Source organism: Ammospiza nelsoni, chromosome 18 (assembly GCF_027579445.1).
Source record: "Ammospiza nelsoni isolate bAmmNel1 chromosome 18, bAmmNel1.pri, whole genome shotgun sequence".
NCBI lineage: Eukaryota > Metazoa > Chordata > Aves > Passeriformes > Passerellidae > Ammospiza > Ammospiza nelsoni.
The window spans coordinates 8,464,268-8,489,013 of NC_080650.1; the positions used below are offsets into that span (position 1 = coordinate 8,464,268).

The window sequence follows — 24,746 nt, forward strand, 5'->3', positions numbered from 1 at the left end:
TGCTTGTAAATGGGCACTACAGGATGGCCATTGTGGTAATTGATCTGTGATGTTTCTTGGATTTTGTCATACTAGCTGGGAAAACACTTCAGATCTTTAACATTGAGATGAAAAGTAAAATGAAAGCCCACACAATGGCTGAGGAAGTGATCTTCTGGAAATGGATATCTGTGAATACAGTTGCCTTGGTGACAGAGACAGCAGTGTACCACTGGAGCATGGAGGGAGAATCACAACCCCAAAAGATGTTTGATAGACATGCTAGTCTTGCAGGCTGCCAAATCATCAATTACAGAACAGATGAACACCAAAAATGGCTGCTGCTGATAGGAATTTCAGCACAGGTAAGTTCCCTGGCAGCAATATGTTATGAAGGTAATTGGGAGAGACCTGGTCCCACTTCACTTAATAGCTGCTGTAGTTTAACCTTGGTTTCTGTAAATAAAAAATTCAAAGCTATCTTTTGTGTAGAAATAGCCTGACTTCTAGTTTGGTTCAAGTGTTGGAGGAGGGGATGAGAGGCATTTGCTGCTTTTTAGTTTACTGTCCCAAGGATCTTGCTACTAACATTTGAAGTCTTCTCTAAAAGCTAACCTTTTCTTTTTTCTAGCAAAATCGTGTGGTTGGTGCAATGCAGCTGTACTCAGTTGATAGAAAAGTCTCCCAACCTATAGAAGGCCATGCAGCAGCATTTGCAGAATTCAAAATAGAGGGAAATGCCAAACCTTCTACCCTCTTCTGTTTTGCTGTGAGGAGTCCTGCAGGAGGCAAGGTAAATTCTACAGCTATGTTCCTGTAGTGCCATAGGTAGGTTGTTTGCATCAAACTGAATGTGAAATTCATTAGCATTGGATATGCTTACAACTGCTGAGCAGTCTGTGCTGGGCTGAGGTAACACCACAGTAAATGCCTTGTCTTTACTAGTCTTGTCCTCCAAAACTGATGAATTGACAAGTGTGACTCAAAATATCTTGAATGGGTTGGCTTGAATAGGAATAGTCACTTTCATAAAAAGAGGGGTTGTTTTGGGGGTTTTTTTTTGTTCTCCTCCCAGGTTTTAGTTTATCAGGTTCCAGAAAATTTAACATTCTGAATATGTGGAGCACAGCTCCCCAGACTGTGTTGGCCAAATGTGGCAGATGACTTCAGTAGCATATCTGAGGAAAGGAACTCCTTTCATGTGGCTGCACTTGCAGGCAATCTTGTGACATGAGCTCTTTTCTTCCTAGCTGCACATAATCGAAGTAGGTCAGCCAGCTACTGGAAATCAGCCATTTGTTAAGAAAGCTGTTGATGTGTTTTTCCCACCTGAGGCACAGACAGACTTTCCTGTGGCAATGCAGGTAAATGTTTGACCCCCCAAAAAATGAGCTTTATAGCCTGGCAAGGAGCTGACATCTGCTGCAAAGATTGCTTTCTATAGTGCTTTGCTGTCATTCTTCCTAGTTCTGGGGAGGGGGTGTAATGGGTTTGTGGGAGGTAGCATGGACATTAAAACAGTAACTTAAGTATTTAAACTGCTCCTATATTTTAAAAAATAATAAACAAAAAGCCCCCACAAAACTTCTACAAAAAAAAACCCCACCAAACCAATTAAACAGACAACAGAAAAAAACCCATGAGAGTGTGTTCAGGGAGAGTGTATCCAACATCACTTCGGCTATTCAGCTTCCTACTAATGTTCCAAGTTCTGGATAGGAATATTAGCATACCTCCTGTAGTAGCAGCACAGAAAAGGCAGTTTGGGGCATAAGTGTGAGATTTTTTAGGAAAGAATAGAGCTAGTTGCTATCACAGACCAAATTTACCAAGCATGTCTCTAGGACTAGAAATGTGTCATAAAATCAGACTATCTTGGAGCCTAAGACTGCTGATAAGTCTGATAGACCAGCTTTGGAAATAGACCAAGAGATGCCCATAACTAAGGTGCATCTGTGGCTCTATACTTCAGCTTAAGGTTTAATTAACAAAACATCCAGAGACTTGTTCCAAGGGGAGAGTACTTTTATGTCTGAGGACCCTTTTGGCTTGAAAGCCTCCCCAGTTTCAGTGACTTGACAGATAAACTGGAGTACTCAGTAGATGAGCTTGGTTTAGATTCTGCTGGTGCTTTGGGTAGGCTTTGCTGGAAGAGAATGGGATTATCTCATTAATATTTCTGAACATATCTAGACTAGAATGCTAATTATGCCCAAACTTTTCTCCTCAGCTTGGCTTATTAGGATGAGGAGTATGTTCTTTGCTGCAGATGAATTTTAATTTCCCTTCAACCTCTGGAGCTATGGCTGCAAATGGCCAGCAAAGCTGTTCATTGCTTTTGAGTCTTGAAAGGAAGAAGCCTGAAGCTATATTTGTTCTTAGTGTCAGTACAAAGGCATGTCTCTGCAGTGCTTTCTTGTGACTAGGATAAAGGCAGCTGTGTTAAGTGTTACAATCTTACTAGTTTTTACTAATGGAAACCTGTTTTTTGGCAGATTGGAATTAAGCATGGTGTGATTTATCTGATCACGAAGTATGGCTATATCCACATGTATGACTTGGAGTCTGGAGTGTGCATCTACATGAACCGTATTAGTGCTGACACTATCTTTGTCACAGCTCCTCATGAACCTACCTCAGGCATTATTGGTGTGAACAAAAAAGGACAGGTAACAAATCCACCATTCTGTTTCTGAGCCTTCTAAAGTTCAAATGGAATGTAACAAACCTAAGGAGTGATGCAACAAATGTCATGGAAGACAGCAAGTGACTATTTGATTAATCAGTTTTTATGTCTAATCGTGCAGAGCTACTTGAGGAAGAACTTGGTTTTTTACTAATCTGCTCCTTCACAGATGAGCTGCATAGCTATTTTGTTGTTATATTTCATAGTAGTTGTGGAAAGGACAGTACTCCTCAATATGCCTCTTGTCCTTTGCAGGTGCTTTCTGTATGTGTTGAGGAAGACAACATTGTGAACTACGCTACGAATGTTCTCCAGAATCCTGACTTGGGACTGCGAATGGCTATACGGAGTAACCTGGCAGGGGCAGAGGAGTTATTTGCCAGAAAGTTCAACACGCTGTTTGCTCAAGGAAACTATGCAGATGCTGCTAAAGTAGCTGCATCTGCACCAAAGGTAAGTAACTCCAAAGGTAAAGCTTAGAAACTTGCCTAAGCTTAGTGGATTGCTTAGGTCACTTACATTTCAGAGCTTGACATTCAAAACATAAAGAAGCCGTAAGGAGTGGCTGCTATGCATTTCTAACCAGACTGGACTTTCTGTGGCCACTGACTTCCTGCTAGAAAGTCATTGATTTGATGGTCTCTATCCTGAAGGTTTAACAGTAGATGCTTCAGTTTATTCTTCAACCTGCTTTTTTTGCTAATGCTATTCAGTCTCCACTAGTTAAACACTGCTTCTCTCTATCTTGTGCCTGTTCAGGGAATTCTACGTACCAGTGATACAATTAGGAAGTTCCAGAGTGTACCAGCTCAGCCTGGGCAGGCCTCTCCCCTGCTCCAGTACTTTGGAATATTGCTTGACCAGGGCCAGCTGAACAAGTTTGAATCTCTGGAGCTCTGTCGCCCCGTCCTGCAGCAGGGCCGCAAACAGCTTCTGGAGAAGTGGCTGAAGGAAGACAAGGTAGGCTCGATCGTGACATTAGCCTACTTCTGTTGCCTTTAACAGTTGAGTGTGAACAACACTTTGTTGATGCTACAACTCTGAATTGTTCTGCTTGACCAAATACCACTTCTGACTTCAGCTGGAGTGCTCGGAGGAGCTGGGAGACTTGGTGAAGACGGCTGACCCAACCCTTGCACTCAGCGTCTACCTTCGAGCTAATGTGCCAAACAAAGTGATCCAGTGCTTTGCTGAAACTGGCCAATTCCAGAAAATAGTGCTGTATGCTAAGAAGGTAAATCATTTATTACAAACTGCAGGCTCTGTCTTATGTTTAATGTGTCCATTGTGCAAATCATGGTGTATTACTATGGTCTAAAAAATCTAAAAAATAAACTTCAAAGCATCCAGAATTTTATGAAGTATTAATTTAATGGACTGGCTTAAGCTTATTTGACAGAATAAAAATAAGATTCTTCCAGACTTCCTCAGACTTTGTTTTGTAATTCATAAAAAAAGAAAAATTGCTTAATGCCTACTTTTAAGTTTAGGACTTGATAAATAGGCCTGTAGGACTGTTGAAAAATTTATTCCAGGCAGTTTTCATACATAGCCAGAGAACTGCCCTGGCACAAGTTCAGTTACTAAGTAGGTGAATACTGAATTTCTGTGTCAACAGACTAGAAATGCTTTTGTCTGAGAATTCCTGGAAGGTGGGGGATGGGCACTGCAAGCTCACAACAGTTTATAGTCCCTATGCTAAAGAATCTGAGGGCTTAACAGAAGTGTAAAGCTTCCTAAATATGCATGACTGCTTCTGAAATCTCTAGGTTGGCTATACCCCTGACTGGATCTTCCTACTGAGAAGTGTGATGAGAGTCAGTCCAGAACAAGGCCTGCAGTTCTCTCAGATGCTGGTGCAGGATGAGGAGCCACTGGCAAACATTAACCAGGTGATGCCTACAACAAGAATACTGGTCTCTTTCTAGGCAGAGGGAATAGTGTAGTACCGTCCTGGGGACTGGTAAGGCTGGTTCACATCTCTTGTCATCTTTATTAGAGGAGTGACTAAATAGTCTAGTTAAGTTTGGTTGTCATTGAGTCTTTAGAGGCTAGTATGTTTTCAAGTTGTTGGTTTATTGATAGTAAACCTACCACAATCTTAGTCTAAGCAATAAAGTGTTACTATCCTAGTGTTGACTTTAATGGAGCATATATCTCCTCATGCAGAGAATTTACAGGAAGATGAGCAAATAAACCTAAGTTCAGTTCTGGCTGCCATTGACCACTCTTGGTAAATGGATGAAGAAATAAGGGAAGATTGTGCATTATTAAAGAATGAAGCTACTTGGAAAAAGTCCTGGCTTTATTTCTAGCAACTATCCCAGCAGGAGAAGGGATGAGCTTTCCGTGTTTTCTTAGAACTAAGTAAGAGTGGGTGGTAAAGTCTGGCATAATAGCTCAGAGTAATGCACTTCTTCCATTCTAGAGAAAAGGGAAACGTGAAACTTGTCTCTCTGTTGCCATGATAGTAAGACTATGAAAGCAAGGCAATGCAGCATGGTAGGTGCTGTGATAGCCTGTTCTCTCAGTTTGAGACAAGCTAGAATCTTGTCATAAAGCAGAAAATAGGGGATGCATAACATCACCCCAGGACACCTCTAGCCAGGCTTTTTGTATACACAGAAAAATCTACATGTGTGTATATAGACCTCTCTTCTGTAACTTGTGCAATCTCAACAGATTGTGGATGTGTTCATGGAGCACAGTCTGCTGCAGCAGTGCACATCCTTTTTGTTGGATGCCCTGAAAAATAACCGCCCTGCAGAAGGCCACCTTCAGACCCGTCTCCTGGAAATGAATTTGATTCATGCCCCGCAGGTACAACCCAGTTCCTCCAAAAAGGGAGAGAGAGTACTGGACTAGCATAAGAATAGGATGTCTGATACTGTTATCTACAAGTTGTTTAGTAACATGAAAGTTTACTAAGTCACTGCTGTGACTTCTCAACAACTTGTAGGCTAAGCTGCTGTGATTCTCTTGGCAGTTTTGATTTTTTGACAGTGAATATGAAATGTAACCTCCTAGGTTGCAGATGCCATCCTTGGAAACCAAATGTTTACACACTATGATCGTGCTCATGTTGCCCAGCTGTGTGAAAAGGCAGGCTTGCTCCAGCGAGCTTTGGAACACTACACAGATCTCTATGATATTAAACGTGCAGTTGTACATACTCACCTCTTGAATCCTGAGGTAAGTGTTGTCCAGAGTAAGAAAGTGATGTGAACTGTCTTTAGCACTGGAGCTGCTGTAAAATGGGTTGTAGGTACTGAAGTAGCATGAGTAACTGTGATTCAAGAACATTTGTCCGGTTAATGATCAAATTGTAATCTGTACATTCAGTGGCTTAAATCTTACTTCAGTTCCCCAGGTGGGCGTTTCAAATATAGTTTCCAAATGCATTTTTGTGATTGTAAATACAGTGAGTGTTTTTATATCTTTGGTGTTAGTTCATGGAAGACTTCCCTCTAGTGGCTGGGGTAGTAACTGTTTAGTTGGCCCATCTTAGACGTCAGTCAAATCCTGTGTGAGTTACTGAGTAAAACTTCTGTCTCTTTGCAGTGGCTCGTGAACTTCTTTGGCTCTCTCTCAGTTGAGGACTCTGTGGAGTGTTTGCGTGCCATGCTGTCAGCCAACATTCGGCAAAACCTACAGCTCTGTGTGCAGGTTGCTTCTAAATACCATGAACAGCTTGGCACCCAGTCTCTTGTGGAGCTTTTTGAATCTTTCAAAAGCTATGAAGGTACAGTATTAGTGGGAAGCAGCTTACTTGGAAGCTGACTGATTAAAGCGAATAGTAAGGATTGTAGCTTTTATGGGAAAGGTACTTTTCACATGGCTGGATCTTAGGATACTTTTATAAAAGTGAGCTCATCACAGTGAGTTCTAGGGGTAGTTTTGTTATAGATGGTCTCTTAACTTTCTTGAGTAAAGACCAGAAAGAAAGATGAAATCTGAAAGAAGGGAAAAAGAGTCTTTCTGGTACTCCCTGTAGTTGACTGAAAGCTACTCTGTCAGCAAGGCTGAACTCTAAGTCACAATCTGAGGCCCATACAGCCTTCACTTTCTTCACTTCTAACAATGTTAAACACATGTGACTCTTTCCAGGACTGTTCTATTTCTTGGGTTCCATTGTAAACTTTAGCCAGGATCCAGATGTTCACTTCAAGTACATCCAGGCAGCTTGCAAGACTGGTCAGATAAAGGAAGTGGAAAGAATCTGTCGTGAAAGTAACTGCTATAACCCAGAACGAGTGAAGAACTTCCTGAAGGTAAATATTCTGCCCAGGAATTGAAGAGTCTTCTGTATGTTTTGCTTAGCAGCAGAGCTACAGCTTTCTAGTGGAGGGAAACACCAAGAAAGTTTAGTTGGCATGGCTGTGAATAATCTTTTGTTGTTTTTTCTCTTTCACACAAAATACAGGAGGCAAAGCTCACAGATCAGCTTCCTCTGATCATTGTCTGCGATCGGTTTGACTTTGTTCATGACCTGGTGCTCTATTTGTATCGCAATAATCTGCAGAAGTATATTGAGATCTATGTACAGAAGGTAAGGGCTTGTTCTTTACTTCATTATAAGGAACTACAGCATGGTCTGCTGCCTCTTTTTTCTCACTCTCCCAGTGCAGAGATGGCTTCATTAAGCCTTTTGTCTATCACAGAAACATTATTCCTGGAATGTATATATGAATGTTAGTTACTCAAAGTTCTCTGCTTTGAAGCATAATTGAAATTGTTAACTAGAACTTCCCCATATGGAAGACTGGGGGTGCATTATTAGTAATGCTAATAACTAATTTCAATGATGGTGGCTTATTCTAGGTGAATCCTAGCCGTATACCAGCAGTGGTTGGAGGGCTTCTTGATGTAGATTGTTCTGAAGATGTCATCAAGAACTTGATCATGGTGGTGAGAGGGCAGTTCTCCACAGACGAGCTGGTGGCTGAAGTGGAAAAAAGAAATCGGTAATGAAAATGCATCTGTAGGCACCAATGTGGGGCTTCCCTGACCCTGCTACACACAAATTGAATTGCATGCAGTTTTGTTAAATGATGAAGTACTGATATTGTTTTGTGTTTCTCTGTAGAAAAGCAGTTCAAATTTGCTGGTCAGTCTTTTGATTGATTGGGTCATGTAGAAATGCCTGACAGCAGTGCATCATGTATAACCTGGCTTTTGAACACTGCCATACAGCCAGCCATGGGATGTGCCTTCGGAGTAAATTTGGATCAAACTGTCCTGACAGTCTTGCTGCAGGCCCACAGCAATTCTGTAATTAGTTTCTAACTAACCTGTAAAACGAACAAATGGCTTTAGACCTGAACTGCATAATAAAATAGGAGTTGAAAGATTGTAAAACTAGGAGTATCTGCAGATCTGTCTTCCACTCATTTAAGACTCATTAAAAAATAACTGTCTGGTCTGTGTTTGCTTTTAAGTTTGACCAGCAGACTTGTTTGAAGAGAAGGCCAGGCACTGAGTGGTAGCTGTAAAACATACCTCAGTCTGACTTATAAACCTAAAATGTTTGCTTCTTCAAAGGCTTAAGTTGCTGTTGCCATGGCTTGAATCAAGGATTCATGAAGGCTGTGAAGAACCTGCAACTCATAATGCTTTGGCCAAAATCTACATTGACAGTAATAATAATCCAGAGCGCTTCCTTCGTGAGAATCCTTACTATGACAGCCGTGTAGTTGGCAAATATTGTGAAAAGAGGGACCCTCATCTGGCCTGCGTTGCTTATGAGAGGGGGCAGTGTGATCTGGAACTCATAAAGGTTAGCAAAACTGCATTTATAAGCATGCTTTAAAGAACTGCTTGCTGCCTGAAGTGGAAGCCTGTCTGGCTATTAGTCTAACACTTGCAGAATCCTGTCTTGCAGTCTCACTCAGGAGTTGAGGCAGGTGGGATTCTTCTATGTGGAGACAGTAATTTTTATGTTGATGAGAAGAACTTATGCTATATGTCCAAACTGGAATTGTATAACTGGAACTGTGAAGTACAATCCATGTCTTTCATCCACTGATTCTGCTTGAAATTCATTTGTTTATTAGGCCCAGGTAATGACTAGGCCTACCATTAAAGCTTTGGTAATTTGGTTTTTTTGAGCCTTGAAGGCTCAGCAAGAGGAGCAGGCTGTCATCTACCCTGGCCCTACCATGAAAGAAAAGTTTTCCCTGAAACTAAAACAGGCTTTGTAGTTTTCCTTTGTTGTGATTGACCCGTAGACTTGCTTCAATACTTAACCAGAAATGAAGAAAATAAATGTTGACACTTTAACTACAAGGACTTACTCCAATAGCATTCCTCTCCTATCTTTAAGCTTGTTGTTCTTAGAACATCCGTCAGAATTTCAAGGGCAGGTGAAATTCTCAGGGTTCTCAGATAGTTTCTGGTCTCAGTGGGAACACCAGAGCTTAATGTCAGATGAAGCCAGTAGTGCTTGTGGTTGCTGAGAAAAACATTCTCCTCCTACCTGCACTTCCATATTGGTATATGCAGAGAATGTCAGCTATGAGCATTAGAATGGTAGCATACTTGCTACTGGATTAAAGTGAATGACTTTCCAGCCTGAAGTGTTTAATTTTTAAGTAATAGTTCCACTGTAGCTGTTAGAAAAGGGCTGGCTACGTTTGTCTCCTTTATTTCAGGATATGAAGGTGGCTTTGAGTTGTTGTTTGCTAGAAGGCTTCTAGGATAAACTTTACCATTGGAGTTAGCCATTAAAACCTGTCTGTACCAGTTTCTTCCCTGAACTGATGTTCTGAGAAGGTGTTTCTGGTTGTGGAATAAAAGATCTTCCTGTAAGAATTACTCTTGAGACGTTGTTGTCTCCTGGAAGAAGGGTCAACTCCTGCAACTGATAAATGAAAAGCATAAAGCAAAATTGTGTTAGTACTGATTTGCTCACAGCACAGTAATTGAAATTCCACAGGCTTATTTGGATACTAGCAATGTGAGCTGTTGCTGTAAGATGACTTAGGCCTTCAGCTTTCTACTCTTCTAGCTGGAAGTTGAAGCTAGTGGTACGAATAGGATCACAACTTGTAACTCTCCCATAGTGCACTTCTATAAGGAATTTCACACTTATTCTGTACCCTTAACACCTTAACAAGAGAATCCAAGCCACTTGCTATTCTGAACACTCGTAAGCACATAAAGCTAATGACACCAAACACATAACCTACTTCTAGCTTTAAACAACTGCACCATTCCTCAGTTCACTACTTAGCACTGCCCAGGCAAGTGGCTCCCCTTTCTAGATTTAAAACTTAAGTTCTTCAGGCTTCTGCAGGTCTTCACTTCAACCAGAAGCAAATAGTTACTGTGAAGCCACAGTCAGAGTGTTTGTGTTGGGCAAAACCAAGAGAAGCTCTAGAAATTCTGCTGGAGACCTTCTCCATGAGCCTTCCAGATCAGAGGTTGGGTAAGAACTTGTCTGTGGCATTTAGCATTGGTCAAAAATTAGTTCTAGTCAGTCTTCTAGACTGTCTGGTTCATAGCTAGCTAAACTTGTCTTGTGGTACTGACCCTTAACAGTAATGCCAATAATTGTAACTTCTCCTTCAGGTGTGCAACGAGAACTCCCTGTTTAAGAGCGAGGCTCGCTACCTGGTGCGCAGGAAGGACCCTGAGCTCTGGGCAAATGTACTGGAAGAAAACAACCCATTCAGGCGGCAGCTTATTGACCAGGTACAGCAAAAAGGCTCAGCTTCCATCCTGAAGACCTCAGGATGTCTCAGAAACATTATGGAGCATTAAAGTATCATTCTTCCCCCACAAGGTTCCTTAAAGCCCCATCTCACCATATGAAAGTTTGTAAGAGTTGGAGTGGCAGGTATTAATTCTGACCTTCATGGTCAGAAGATCTAGCTACCAGTAAGATAATTTTTCTGTCCTGGAGAATGACATTTTTCTAGGGAATTTGTTTCCCATATAGATGTAAGATGTGATTTTACTTCTGTATAAAATACAGCTAATAGCAGTTTCTTGCTGTCTTTATCAAAATACTCTCAAAACTCTGAAGCTTTAATTTGTAGTTCACTGGACAAATAACTTGACAAATGGACAAATACTTAATTCAGCGAAAACACTTAATAGTTTCCTGCCTTTGAATCTAGGTTGTCCAAACAGCTTTATCAGAGACACAGGATCCAGAGGAAGTTTCTGTAACTGTGAAAGCTTTCATGACTGCTGATCTGCCAAATGAACTGATTGAATTATTGGAAAAAATTGTCTTGGATAATTCTGTATTCAGTGAACACAGGTAAGAGGAGAGCTTTGTCCTCAAGTTTAGCCTATTCAGTACCTTTGTTTAGGTTGTGAATGATCCAGATTATCATGGGCCTCTTGGTTGCAAGACCTAAACACTCTTCAGTGTTTATAATAAGGTGAAAAGCTAGAATTTGGAGTGCTTTGTACTTGAAGAACAGAGCTAGTTCACACTGTGCAATTTGCAGTGATGTGTTGAGGCCAGAGAACACTAATACTGGTAAGCAAATTCTTTTTGAAGCTAAATGTCAGTGGTTCTCAATCTGGCGATGAAATGTTGTTTCTAGTGACAGTAAGTTGTTTCTAGTGACAGTTTATTTTTTCATGTGTGCAATCCATGATACTTAAGCAGGTGTTGCTGTGCACTGCTTATAGTCTATGCCTTCTGTTAACCAAAGGAATCTGCAGAACCTGCTGATCCTGACTGCCATTAAGGCCGACCGCACCCGAGTGATGGAGTACATCAATCGGCTGGATAACTATGATGCCCCAGATATTGCCAACATTGCCATCAGTAATGAGCTGTATGAGGAGGCCTTTGCTATATTCAGAAAATTTGATGTCAATACTTCAGCAATTCAGGTGAGGTGTGGTTCCTGCATGGTGGTGTAGAATGCTTCCCTGGACAGAAATGGCTGTTCTAAGAGCAGTTAGCTTCATATTGCTTACACAGAGCAGTGTATACACTTGAAGAAATAGTTCTGTTAGAAGGGACAGTGTTACAAAATTTAGATTTTTAACTTGGAACTTCAATTTCAAACAGGTGCTGATTGAGCACATTGGCAACTTAGACCGTGCTTATGAATTTGCAGAGAGATGTAATGAACCAGCAGTGTGGAGCCAGCTGGCCAGAGCCCAGCTCCAGAAGGACTTGGTGAAGGAAGCCATTGACTCCTATATAAAGGCAGATGATCCATCTGCTTACATGGAAGTTGTTCAGGCAGCTAATAGAAATGGTAAGGCAAAGCATCTTCAACTTCAGATTGCTTGGATGTGAGCTAGGTTATTGCATTTACATCAGGAGCTATTGAGACTTAAGAATTCTGTTTCAGAGAAAATGGGAACAGTCAGTTCCCATTTAATCATGTTGAGATTCCTGTCACCAAGATTGTCTGTCTTGCTACACCAAACATAGACCTCTCAGTAGAGATAATTTGGACTGTTATCTAAAGTATCACTAAGTATAATGTATTTATTTGTATGTGGCAGAATTGCTTGCCAGTTGGATTGCAGAATGGTAGCAAGAAGTCCAGTCTTACCTGAAGGTGACTTGATGTTGACAGGGAATTCCATAACTCAAGTACAAATGGCTTATTATCGTGGTAGAGGAGAGATTTGAGCCTGCTTGTGAAAACTGTCCCTAAGGTGGGCAAGGTAAACAATACAGAATGACTAAATAAAGGATCTTACATATCTCTGCTCTCTTCCAGATAATTGGGAGGACCTAGTCAAGTTCTTACAGATGGCCAGGAAGAAGGCCAGAGAGTCTTATGTAGAGACAGAACTTATTTTTGCTTTGGCAAAAACGAATCGTCTGTCAGAACTGGAGGAGTTTATTAGTGGCCCTAATAATGCCCATATACAACAGGTATGTCTTGCTCCGCAGTTTCCAGCTGTAACTTTCTGCTTTGCTGACCCCTCATTCTTACTGCTACCTTTGTTTACCTTGGACTCCTCTTTCAGGTCGGTGATCGCTGTTATGAAGAGGGGATGTACGAAGCAGCAAAACTTCTCTATAACAACGTGTCCAACTTTGCTCGCCTGGCATCTACCCTGGTGCACCTGGGGGAGTATCAGGCAGCAGTGGACAGTGGCCGCAAAGCCAATAGCACAAGGACTTGGAAAGAGGTAACTTAAAACTTGTGGGTTTTAATAGATTTTAATTCTAGAACAAGTATTATGGAAATACCTATTTGGAACGCTTAGTAAACCTCAAATTCGGTAAAGCTTTGTTCTGTTAACTATTTGCTGACTGTCATGACAGGTCTGTTTTGCCTGTGTGGATGGAAAAGAATTTCGCTTGGCACAGATCTGTGGCTTGCACATAGTCATCCATGCTGATGAACTTGAGGAGCTGATCAGTTACTATCAGGTAACTGTTAATATTCTAGAAGACTTGTACAACATACTTGTATCTGCTAATAAAGTGGTCACAGGAAAAAAAAGATACTCTAGGAGCTAATATTTAAATTCAGTTTTCCTCTATCTTCATTTCTTAGTGGCAACGCACATTTTTTCTGTAGTAAATGGAGAGGTAATAGTTCCCATTGTGCCTTCTTTTATAATTCTCTCACCTCACTGGAGTAAAAAATCTAAGCACTTTCAATGGAGAGAAAGTGAAAGCATGTTGTATTTAGGTAAATATGCATTTTAGCAAGCTTTATTAATCCTTATTTTCCTAACATCCAGGATCGTGGCTACTTTGAAGACCTCATTGCCCTTTTGGAAGCTGCTCTGGGCCTAGAGCGTGCTCACATGGGGATGTTTACTGAACTTGCCATCTTATACTCCAAATTCAAGCCTCAGAAAATGAGAGAACATCTGGAACTTTTCTGGTCTAGAGTTAATATTCCAAAGGTATGCAGTAAGGTAGCTGCAAGTGAAGGTGGGAAGCTGCCAGTGAATCAAACATGGTGCATTTTTTTGTTTTTCTTATTAGGTTCTCAGAGCTGCAGAACAGGCTCATCTCTGGGCAGAACTTGTATTCCTGTATGACAAGTATGAGGAGTATGACAATGCAATAATTACTATGATGAATCATCCCACTGATGCCTGGAAAGAAGGCCAGTTTAAAGACATAATTGCCAAGGTAAGTAACTTGGTAACTGAAGCAAAGAGCTGAAGGCTTCTTTCACGACAGAGGCAAAAACGCACAAGAGAATTGCTGTTTAGAAAACAGTTTGGTTAAGTTACTACTCAGTTTTTCTGCTGTACTTAAAACAACTTCCAATCAGTTTAGCACAAAGAATTAATCTGATCTTGCACTATTTCTTTTATGCTGTGCAGCACATTCTGTTGAGTGGCAGCACCTAGCACAGAATGTTTTCAGAGGCTGCGCAGGATCATAGGTCACAAGCAAGAGGCCTAACCTTCTTAATACCTTTGAGCTGACTGCTGGTTTATAGTGAGGATGTTGCTGTTCTTGGAAGACTTCTGCATATGTTTCCAGCTGTTTTGGTGTGAGAAGAGTGGTGGGCAGTCCCATGAGTACAGCAGAGAATAGTGAATTGAGAAGTAGTTTAAATGAAATATAAGACTGAGTACACTTCTACCGTTCTTGGGGGTTTCAGGGAAACAATTTGAGGACTTTTTAAGGCTACAGTCTTCACTGACTGCAGAAGTGGACAAATGGTCATATTAGCTGTAATGGCTGCCTGTGCCAGGACCTCTTCAGTGGATGGATTAGAATTGGTTTGTAATGCCCCTGGTAGCCTGTGATTTCACTGTCTGGAAGCAGATGGCACAAGAAGCAATCATAAGATTGACCAAGAATTCTGCATCAGTTTAAAACTTCCTACCTCTGGAAGGAAACTTAAGCTGTTGTTTAGTAGGAGTCAAACAAACTTTGTACTGAGTTAGTGGTCTGAACTAAGCACCTTAGGCTTACTTCTGTTTAAAGTACTAACTAGTATCTGATCATGCAGGTGGCCAATGTAGAGCTGTACTACAAAGCCTTGCAGTTCTACTTAGACTACAAACCTCTGCTGATCAATGATCTTCTGCTTGTATTATCTCCACGACTGGATCACACCAGGACAGTCAATTTTTTCTCAAAGGTGAGTTTGGGAGCGTGTAGGTCAACAAAAAGTCCTCTTGCTCAAGTTAAGATACTCTAGGCTCTGGCTGGAAAAGAGTTGACATCTGTTGAGTAGCTTTGCCACCGTTATGAAGGACTGAGAAGCAGCCCAGTCCTGGCTTGATAGGGGAAATGCAGAAGAGTTGCATAACTGGCCTTGGAGACTGTTTTATTTTACTGCTGGCAATACAGGATACCTTGTCTGAAGAGTTTTAACAATAACCACAAATTCTTGTAATAAAAAATGGGAACCTGTTTCAGGAGGATGCAGTGTCAGGATTGCTATACATAATCTTTTATTGGAAACATCTTCTTTCCAGGTTAATCAGCTATTTCTAGTAAAGCCTTACCTGCGTTCAGTCCAGAACCACAACAACAAAGGAGTTAACGAAGCTCTAAACAACCTTTTAACAGAAGAGGAAGATTTCCAGGTGAGCCCCTGAAAACAGATTGCTAAGCCTGAGGGATGGTTCTCTGGCAAAAATGCTGCTGACACAGTAATGTCCTTGAGTAGAAGATAACACTTCTCCAGTGCAGCAAAGAGAGGGCATGCAGTCAGGTCTTTAGCAGGCAGGAGTCTTGAGATGTCAATGATTTGCAAAAAAGCAGGTGCCACAGGTGTTTTTCTCAGAGCAGACCTCTCAAAGGTCAGTATCAGGTATGTACTCAGTGGGACAGCACTTCAGTAAATAAATTTGCTTCTGGCCGGCTGCCATTTGAAGACATGCTTTGTCTTTTTATGGTAACGAGCTCTTCTAGTCTGGAGTGGGTATGACCAAGTTAGCATCTTGCTTTGTTAGAAAGTATCCTTTGGAGAGGTGCATGAAACGCTCAGGTAAATCAGTAGTAGCCATGGTATCAACATCCAGCTGGCAGAACTGAAGCACTTGTGCACTAGGAATAGATGCTTCTTTACTCTAGTTTCACCTACTGCCATCTGGAAGCACGTGTAACAACTCTCTCTCAAACAGGGTTTGAGAGCTTCCATTGATGCCTATGACAACTTTGATAACATAACATTGGCTCAGCGTCTGGAAAAGCATGAACTAATTGAATTTAGGCGTATTGCAGCGTACTTGTACAAGGGTAACAACCGCTGGAAACAGAGCGTGGAGCTGTGCAAGAAAGACCGTCTGTATAAGGTGAGTTAATGACACTGCATAAAGCTCCTGGGTACTGAATGGTAGTTTCAAATCTGGAGTTTTAATCAGTAGTCCTTCACTTGAAGGAAAGACTCTTAAAGCAGAAGTGGTTGGAGTTTCAAATGCATGTCTTAAATCTAATTTCATAATGTTGTCCTGTGGGATGTGTCTTTTCAATCATTGGCATCTCTACAGTTACCTGTATCAGTATGGAGCATTCTCCATAGGCCTCAAGTCACAGGCTCTTGTAAGGGTACAGATGAAATGCAATTATAGTGGTATGCTCTTCAAACCTGTGGTGAGTTCTCACAGGCCAATTTGTATGTAGTCTGTAGGAAGCTTGTTGGATGATGTTAATAAAGTATTTGGCTTACCTCAGAGTTGTTGTGTGTGTATCTGGCCTCCTACAGAACATGCCTGGTGTTAAAGACTAACTTCATGGTATGCCAAGTACTCAGCTTATCTGGCTCACAATAACATGGATTTAAGGTGTAGGGCAAGATGTTGACAGGCAAGGGTCAAGTTTAACTGTTCTTTTCTGTAGGATGCTATGCAGTATGCTGCAGAGTCCAAAGATGCAGAGCTGGCTGAGAAGCTGCTCCAGTGGTTCTTGGAAGAAGGCAAGCAGGAGTGCTTTGCAGCCTGCCTTTTCACATGCTATGACTTGCTGCACCCAGATGTAGTCCTTGAGTTGGCATGGAGACATAACATCATGGACTTTGCAATGCCTTATTTCATCCAAGTGATGAGAGAGTATCTTACCAAAGTGAGTATTGCATAGGCTAAAAAGCTAAGACTTTAGTCTGCTGTATGATTAGCATTATGTAAACCAAAGCTCTTTGCATATATTTGGAATATTACCATTCCTCATGGAGGAAGTCTTCTTGAAGTTCTGTAGGTTTCATCACTCCAGGCTAGCTAGCAGAGTTAATGAATAGATGCCTTGGCACTTGAAGAGGTCTAGTTGAACTTCTGCTTTTAGCAGTAGACATAAGCAACTGTGCTTCTCACAGCAGCTCCATAGCTGATGAACTGAAAACTTGGTGAGGACAACACATATATCACTTTTATCTTTGTGTAACTATGAAAGTAAAGTCCCCATATTTCCTAGAGTAAAAAGAGCATAGGGCTTTTGAGTGCAGATTTTTCCTATATCAGCCATAGGAGTAGACTGCTCAAGGTGTTTGGTTTTTGAAATGGAAAACAGAACTTGAGATTCATAGTCTGGTTGCACAATACTGATACTAAGAGCTGGTTCTCAACTGAGGGAAAAGAGGTTCTGATCATGTGTGGTCCTGAAATGCTTGTCTCAAACAGCTCTAAGATACTAAGCTAAGATCCTACCTTGGAAGGCTGTAGGATTGCATAGGGCATCACAGTAAAGAACTTCATTAAAATGAGGAATGTAGAAGTGAGTGCTTCAGGTTGCTGCTAATAAGTCATGTTAAGTATTCCCCTCTGAATTTTCTTGCAGGTTGATGGACTATTCTATAAGGTGACACTCTGATTTCAAACTCTTTGTGTTTATTTGTGTCCCTCAATATTCTAGGTTTCTTTTACAGGAATCTAGCTGTAGCTTCTGCCAGAAGAGCAGTGTAATTTAGCTCTAACTCATTTCCTGTTCACTTTCTAATGCTAAAAGGATAACTATTCACAAACAACTTGAAAATCCAACCAGACTCTTCTCCTCTTCATGGGACACAAAAACAAGTGCTTGAGGAGGGCTTTACTTTGGGCTCCTTTTCACTGTATTACATATTTTGTGGCAGGGAGGATGCTGTTCATAAACAAAGAAAAGCAATTGCCATGTAACAGGATGTGTTCCAAGGGCAAATTGCTTTTTACACTGTAAATTACCAAAGTGTGGAATAATTCAGGCATGATGGTGAGTTTGTATAGTGCCATGAAACTTCTCTAAACTTCTTGCCTGTTGGTGTGATGAAAGTACTTGCACAGATCTGAAGCATCTCCTACTCCTGTTTCACTCTGGAGAAACTTGCCACACAAGTTTACCTGAACTCCTCCATGTGAGGTTTAGGTCTAAAATCATTAATCTTAAACTGCTGGTTGGATTTACAAGTAATCATGTGTACTAAATATGGGATAACTTGCCAGAAGGAAAAGCTGCATGGTGAAAGTGGTTTACAGTGAAACTAATTTAGTCTGTTGAATTAACTGCAAAACATGAAATTGGAGAATGGGCTTTATAAATGTGGTATGTCTAAAATTGTCGTCATGTAACTAACTTCAAAAGCACAAAAGAACAGACTAGTTTTGGTGGAGTGTGTACATATTCCAGAACTTACCTGTCTTTTCTGCATAAAAAAATGTTAAAGCACAGAATAGCCTGTCCCAGGAGTCAGGCACATGGAGTATAATGACACCTTGGAAACCTTTTGAACCAGTTCCAGGCAGCAGAGCCAGTGTGATCTGGTTTTCCTAGGGCTGCTCAACCCTTGTTGGGGATGGCTGCTATCGGCATTCCTGCTGTGCCCAGCTGAGGGCAGGACTGTGCTTCTGGCCAGAGCCACTGTAGCTCAGCCCCAGGGAAAGGCAAACCCAAGAGAGCTGAGGCTGGGGATAAATAGAGCAGGACAGGTAGTTGGAAATGGGTATCTGTCAGTTGCTTTGATCCTTAGTAAATTGGATAGCATTTTTAACAGCAATATTTGGTGTTATGCTGGAGAGCTCTTAGGCTGACAGCTATAAATGAACCAGTAAAAGACCTGCTGCCACTCAGGTTGTCAATTTGAGTTGCAAACTTCAAAATGTTGAGGAAACTGTTAAACACCATATCTGTATAACATCTCTAAAGTTTAACAGAGATCCCTCTTGAAGCAGTTCTTAGACCAGACGTGATCCTTGCAGTGGGAAAGGAAGATGAGGAACAGCTGAAATACAGCAGTGGGCCAAATGTAGGTTTGCCCACAATGTTAGTACTGCCTGTACCAGGATGTGAAGTTGTGTGACTTTCATGCCTTGTAGTCTTCAGTCTCAGTGGTTCTCTTCTGGAAGGTACAACTTGTTAAACCTGAGAAGGAAGGTGCTGTTGCTCTTCAGATTGCCCTCCACACCCACAATCTAAAGTTGTGTTTAGGGCTCTCCTGCATTGCTGTAGTGCTTACACAAATTTGTTTAGCATGAACAGAGCTTTATGTGGCACAGCACTAAGATCTGTATAAAGTTGATACTACTAGGCCACTTTCCATGATGGTTCTAGAGTTTCCCCTAGAATAAGTCTCTTGTGAATATCATTAAACCAGTACCTTGCAGCCAGGTTAGACTGTAGTCCTAGATTAGATCAAACTTCATGGGCTTGGAATATTTGCAAATATCTGTGAGTTGTCACTGAAGGGGAGAGGAATTGCAGGTTAATAGGTAAATGCACATTAGGCCTATTTGAGATGATGGATGCTCTGTTGGGTTTGAGTTCTGGATCATAGTTAGCAGTGACTAGAATAAGACCCCAGAAAATGCTTCCTTTGAAGGTAATGAGTTCCTCATCTGCATTTGAGATCTGCTGCTTATTGCAGTACACCCAAAAGAATTGGGAAGTCAGTTTTACAACAAAGCTTGCTGGGAATAGGCAGACTTCAGTATTTCCAACTTGGACTAAAAAGGAGCACTTGATAGCTGAAGTAGCAGGCATGAAAAGCTTCACACAATGGTGCAATTCCTAGACAAGGCCTTCATAAATCTCCTGTTCACTTCAATGTAGGTGGATAAACTTGATGCTTCTGAAAGCCTAAGAAAAGAAGAGGAACAAGTAGCTGAACCCACTCCAATAGTATTTGGTAGGTTTTAATTGATTACCTGTTGTCACTCTGGTCTCTCTTTGTGGAGGCAGCTTACATGATTACATTGTATCCAAGAATACTGGTTTCAACTGGATAGTAATTGAAATGGTTGTCTCTGCTCAATGAACTGTGTAAGTTGTTGAAGTGACATCTCACTCTTACAGTACTTCTGCTCTTCAGATTAAAGTATTGCTCCTCTTACATGGCTCAGATCTCTACTTTAGGAATCATGTTTCAGTATGGTAATAGGACAGGTGATACCAGGATGTTTCCAACCCCAGTAATAACTTACAGAGCATGAAAATTCCTCTTCTAATTCCTGTCTGAGGAATGTGTCTGCTTTCTGCTCTTCCAAGTAGAAAGGCCGACTGTCTTTTTAGCTCACGCATTTTAAGACATGTGCAGCCACCATGGCTGTCTTCAAGTGTGGTGCTATTATAGAAGCCCTTCTGAAGAGGCATTCTGCTAACAAGCACCTAGAAGTGGCTGGTAAGGGAAGGATGTGACTGGTTCACTGTCTGATATAAATGTTAACCTGAATTTAACAGATGCATGAGGCATGTGTGGGACTAGTGATGAAAACAAATCTGTCAAGGTGTGTTCAGACCCTTTGCAGCACCCTCCAGACTGTGAGACCTAACAGACCTAACAATTTGCTTGACTTGCTTTATTCTCTAGATCTGACCATGCATGGGTTAAATAGTACCAGTTTGGCTTTCAGTATGGTCTCTTCAAAACAAGCCATGTTTATTATGACCTCAAGATCACTGGATATTCATCTTCCCTCTGCATCCTGCCTTGCTCTTTTGTAGCTTCCTGGTAGCAAGAGCAGATGGCCTGGGTGCCTTATCCATGGCACATGTTGGATAGTGTGACTTGCTGGTGTGTGCTTGCACAGGGGCTGATTTTTAGCTAAAGCCTAATAGTCCTATCACACTGTACAGCTAGCATTGGGGAAGGTTGGGATCTTAAACTAACTTTCTTTTTGTCTCACACTTTCCTAGGCCAGCAGTTGATGTTAACAGCAGGCCCCAGTGCAGTACCTCCCCAGGCAAACTTCCCATATGGATACACAGCACCAGGATTCACCCAGCCGCCTGTTTATGGTTTCAATATGTAACTAGCTCTCTGACAGACCTTCACTGTCTCTGTTCTCTTCCTTCCCGTCCCTTTTTAACTTCTCCAAGAAGTGTACAAGGCACAGATGACCTTCTGTTGGCTGAACACACTTGCTGCCCAGCTCAGTGAGGAGACTTCAGCAGGATGCCTGTTACTGTTATTTATTGATTATTGTCCGGTTACATTTCAACCTCTGAAAGGCAGCTTTTGTTAATGACATTGTGAGACTCTTGTCTGAAGTTAAGGCACTATTTCACTAACTCATATAGCAATAACTACTTGAGGCCAGGGGGGAAGAGAGCATAATTTTCTTTCTTTGGAAAAGCCCATTGAAGGCAGCTGGGAAATTGCCTGGCACCAAGTTGTTAAAGCTTTAGCTGAAGCTACTGATGTAGCAGGGTTGTTAACAATTCAATGAAACATCTCTTTACTAGTGAATTGTTGAAAGCTTGTGTACATCCGACCACCCCATTTTATTTGCATTCTTATGTGCAAAAGAAAATGGGCTTTTCTAATATTTGTGCTCTGAACGTTTAGAGGAATATTGGGAAAGTTTCCTTTTCTGGACAATAATGCTGTTGGAGTTCAATACTGTTGGGGTTCAATACTGTTGGAGTCTGTTCTCTATTTTCTGGAGTAGATCTGAGACTTGAAGAAAATAAATCTTCTCATGCCAGAGAGCAAACACTTCCCAGATGCTTTTTGTTTAACAAGAAGAGAGAGCATGTTACTTATTGACGTTAAATGGTACTAAAACAAACCTCAGCTGTGTGTGGCAAGAGAACATGGGAGTGTGCATGGGCTGCCAAAGCACTGGAGATGCAAGAGCACAGCGTCAGGGTTGGGGATGGGGACGTACTGCTACCATCTTGAGGCAGCAGGGAGGGCCATAATCCTGACTTTTTATTTGCACCTTTAACTGATTCTGGCATTGGCTTCCTGCCACACCATGTTCTAACCCTGTCTGGTGGGCAGAGTCGGCACCACCTGAGTGACCAGGCTGCACTGACTCGGTTCTGCTATGCTGCAGTGGATCAACAGCGTGTCCATCGCCCACCTCTTCCTTTGAGAATGCCAACAGGGATATATTATTATTTTGTGCCACTTCAAATACATGTATCATTAACGTTTTATGTACTTAGATAACAATGTATAATTTATGGTTATGAATCTTGTGCTAATCTTGAATATTATAAAAGTTCAATTATAAATGTAAAACTGCAGTATCCACCGTGTGGTTCTAGTCTTACTATCTTGGGTGTGGGGACTGGCTGGTAGTAACACACTGCCACTCATAGCATCAGGTTTCTTAAGCTGACAACTGAGGATGCCAGGCAGGAAAAGGGAGATTTGTGTCAAGGCACGGAACAGGGAAGGCCTAGTAAGGAACTTAGGGGAGTTGTGGTCTCTTCATTAGACACATCAGCACAGGCTGTCACATGGGGAGGGCATGCTGCAGGAGGCAGTCACATGTTCTCATGCTTTCATTCATGGGCCTGGGAAAGCTTCAGTCCTGTGTGGAGGGAGGTGCTGCAATGAGTCTTCTCTGCTGAGATACATCAGCATAGCAGTGGTTTTGGTAAGCTGAACCCTTTCATACTGAGTCCCACTTTGAACAGGGCAAAACAGCTTTTAATGCAAACCAATGGAGATTGTCAGGGCTGTGGAATCAGTAACAGCAGACTCTGCTTTGGCACAATTTTAATTGTGTGTGTTTAATTTTAATTGAGTGTATTGTCTCCTTGGTCACCACACCATGACAGCATTGGTAAGGGGATGCAGCCTTCCTTCCTGATGGATGCCAGAATACCCCAAGTGTTGCTTTGTACGATCAGCACTCACAGCTCGGCTTGAAATGCTGAGCAGATAATGAGTTCAGGAACATCTCCACTCTGTCCAGACTTACTCACTGCAGGAATTAGCCAGGTAGCTTGCCATTTTCCAGGAAAATGGTACTTCTGTTTTGTAACCACTTCCTTGTCAGTTGAAATAAATTGGGGTAAGTCAGCTGGAACTGAAGACCAGCTCTAGGATTAGTATGACTGTTGGACTTTCCAGAATCCCAACTTAAAAATGGGCTCTGACTTTATAGCAGCAAGTGCAAGCCAGTGGTGGAACACAGTGAACAGCTAGATCAAATACTGGAACAGCTCCTGACTGTAAGAGAATTGAGGTAGCCTGGGGATCCTTAATAGCCTCAGTCTAGAAATCTAATTACAGGAGTGACTGAGCTCTCAAGGAAAGCAAAGCTGCCAGCTCTGATCAACAGTCTTGCTTTAGTTACTCTCCTGGTATTTAAGCTCTTGCTAAGTAAAATGGTTTTTATGAATTTTGTGATCTTGCATTCTGACATGCATTCAAAACAGACTCCCTGCCAATACAGTGCAGCTGTACCTAAAATGTGGAACAAACTCTTGTTTGTTACTAAGGTATTTCACTGCTTCCCTGAAAGTAAAGTCATTCACAGCAGGAAATAACTCCTCTTTTAGGGATTAGGTGAAGAATTTACTTCATTCCATGAATTTGTGATGTCCAAGTTTTTGAAAACTTGGATAAGATTGTTTTGCTGAGAATCTGCTTTAAAGCTAAGCTTCTTGCTGATTCCCACCCCAGTGACACAGGGCTGGTGCTGTCCTGTAGAATGATGTGCTCATGCAGAACCTGCTGCAGCCTGCAGCATCTGGAGAACAACTTCCAGACTTAGGTCAGAGGGTAAGTTGCTTGAGACTACCTACAGGCTTTTACTGCCTCTTGCTTTCACTGTGAGAAACAGAGTATGGATCTCCTGTGTAATGGTTCTTGCTGTTTGTCAGACCTTAGGGGAATCTTCCCTGGTCTGTCCAACTCTGGGCATTTACAGATCTGGCATCAGAGAAGACAAGCAATTCACAAGGAGAATTCAGGAGGAATGCATTTCTGGGGTAAGTCCTGTTTCTTATTTCATGTCATGGTGTGGTATTTTACAAGACTTCATTTCCTTTCCCTGCTTTTTAGGACTCTCTAATTAAATGGTAGCATAGCAGAAGGAAATGATCTGGAGTAACTTAGCTCCTTAAAAAATAAAAATTCTAGGCAGATGAAGTCTGTTGAAGTTTGTGCAAATAATAGGCATGATACAGTAAAGACAGTAGTAACTGTAGGGTCAAAAACTTAATTCTGATTTAACAGGCTTTTAGCAGCTGCAGTGCTGAGAGCTGGCACTTCCAGCACAACATGGATCCTTAATTGGGCTGTGAGAAACAAGGAACAACCTTTTTTTTTTTCCTAGCAAATCCAGCAGCAGTTACTCAAAAGCCCAAGCAATTTCCTTGATTTATTGAACTCTGAAACTGAAAAACAAACCTCAGATGCCTACTTAAATGAGTGTGAGTAACTTTAGTACTTTGGCAAAGCTGACTGTCAACTGCTTGTAATTAATGCTTATGCTTGGATGTGTGATACCCTAATTGGCAGGCTAGGACTTGGCCTCTGAGAAATTCTTAGTGTGACTAAATCAGCATGACAGTTTTTCAGTCAGCTGGAAAAAAATGAGGTGAGAACTCTTGCAAATCTTGGTACAGGTAGCACTGTATGTACCAGGTTCTCATAAAGCAGTTTATCAAGTGTATGCATTACCTTATGACAGTGTTATTTCTCATCTGTAAAGCTTCTTGCAGTCTTTCTGGGTCCCTTCTGTTGTACTGTAAATAGTTTGGTTTTGCACTTGGTTCCAAGCTGACTGTATTTCCTTTTTTGCTTTGCAGAGTACCCCAAGACTGCTTCAATCTCATTTGTTTCCAGATAAGGACATAAGGCTGGAAAATGCTTGACGACACCAAAGTGCTTTGTGACACTGGTGTGTAATTAGGCTGGGGTTTGCCAACTGAATGAGCCTTGCTATAGCAACCTGCAGGTGCACCAGTCCACTTTAATGGACCTGGAGCCATTATTGTGCACCTTCAGCATGTGTCCAGCCT

At 41.6% G+C, this 24,746-nt stretch overlaps 1 protein-coding gene across 4 annotated transcripts in view; it reads left to right on the forward strand.

The window, feature by feature from the left end:
- Positions 1-22,016, forward strand: part of CLTCL1 (clathrin heavy chain like 1) — a 34,620-nt gene extending 12,604 nt beyond the window's left edge. Inside the window, exons 3-34 of one of the 4 annotated variants that reach the window (XM_059484946.1) lie at positions 76-344; positions 611-772; positions 1,230-1,343; positions 2,475-2,648; positions 2,921-3,118; positions 3,425-3,625; positions 3,747-3,899; positions 4,435-4,557; positions 5,348-5,485; positions 5,693-5,857; positions 6,227-6,407; positions 6,773-6,936; positions 7,089-7,214; positions 7,487-7,629; positions 8,207-8,441; positions 10,235-10,357; positions 10,786-10,931; positions 11,335-11,518; positions 11,700-11,892; positions 12,367-12,524; positions 12,620-12,784; positions 12,921-13,028; positions 13,346-13,513; positions 13,596-13,745; positions 14,581-14,712; positions 15,053-15,163; positions 15,704-15,874; positions 16,419-16,640; positions 17,349-17,369; positions 19,593-19,668; positions 20,077-20,160; positions 20,676-22,016. In XM_059484946.1, the coding sequence (XP_059340929.1) occupies positions 76-344; positions 611-772; positions 1,230-1,343; positions 2,475-2,648; positions 2,921-3,118; positions 3,425-3,625; positions 3,747-3,899; positions 4,435-4,557; positions 5,348-5,485; positions 5,693-5,857; positions 6,227-6,407; positions 6,773-6,936; positions 7,089-7,214; positions 7,487-7,629; positions 8,207-8,441; positions 10,235-10,357; positions 10,786-10,931; positions 11,335-11,518; positions 11,700-11,892; positions 12,367-12,524; positions 12,620-12,784; positions 12,921-13,028; positions 13,346-13,513; positions 13,596-13,745; positions 14,581-14,712; positions 15,053-15,163; positions 15,704-15,874; positions 16,419-16,640; positions 17,349-17,369; positions 19,593-19,668; positions 20,077-20,160; positions 20,676-20,791 (4,874 nt within the window). In that variant the 3' untranslated portion in view covers positions 20,792-22,016. The remainder of the gene's footprint in view (positions 1-75; positions 345-610; positions 773-1,229; positions 1,344-2,474; positions 2,649-2,920; positions 3,119-3,424; positions 3,626-3,746; positions 3,900-4,434; positions 4,558-5,347; positions 5,486-5,692; positions 5,858-6,226; positions 6,408-6,772; positions 6,937-7,088; positions 7,215-7,486; positions 7,630-8,206; positions 8,442-10,234; positions 10,358-10,785; positions 10,932-11,334; positions 11,519-11,699; positions 11,893-12,366; positions 12,525-12,619; positions 12,785-12,920; positions 13,029-13,345; positions 13,514-13,595; positions 13,746-14,580; positions 14,713-15,052; positions 15,164-15,703; positions 15,875-16,418; positions 16,641-17,348; positions 17,370-19,592; positions 19,669-20,076; positions 20,161-20,675) is intronic. The other 3 variants (XM_059484943.1, XM_059484945.1, XM_059484944.1) reach the window with 3 other exon arrangements.
- Positions 22,017-24,746: the final 2,730 nt, after the last annotated feature.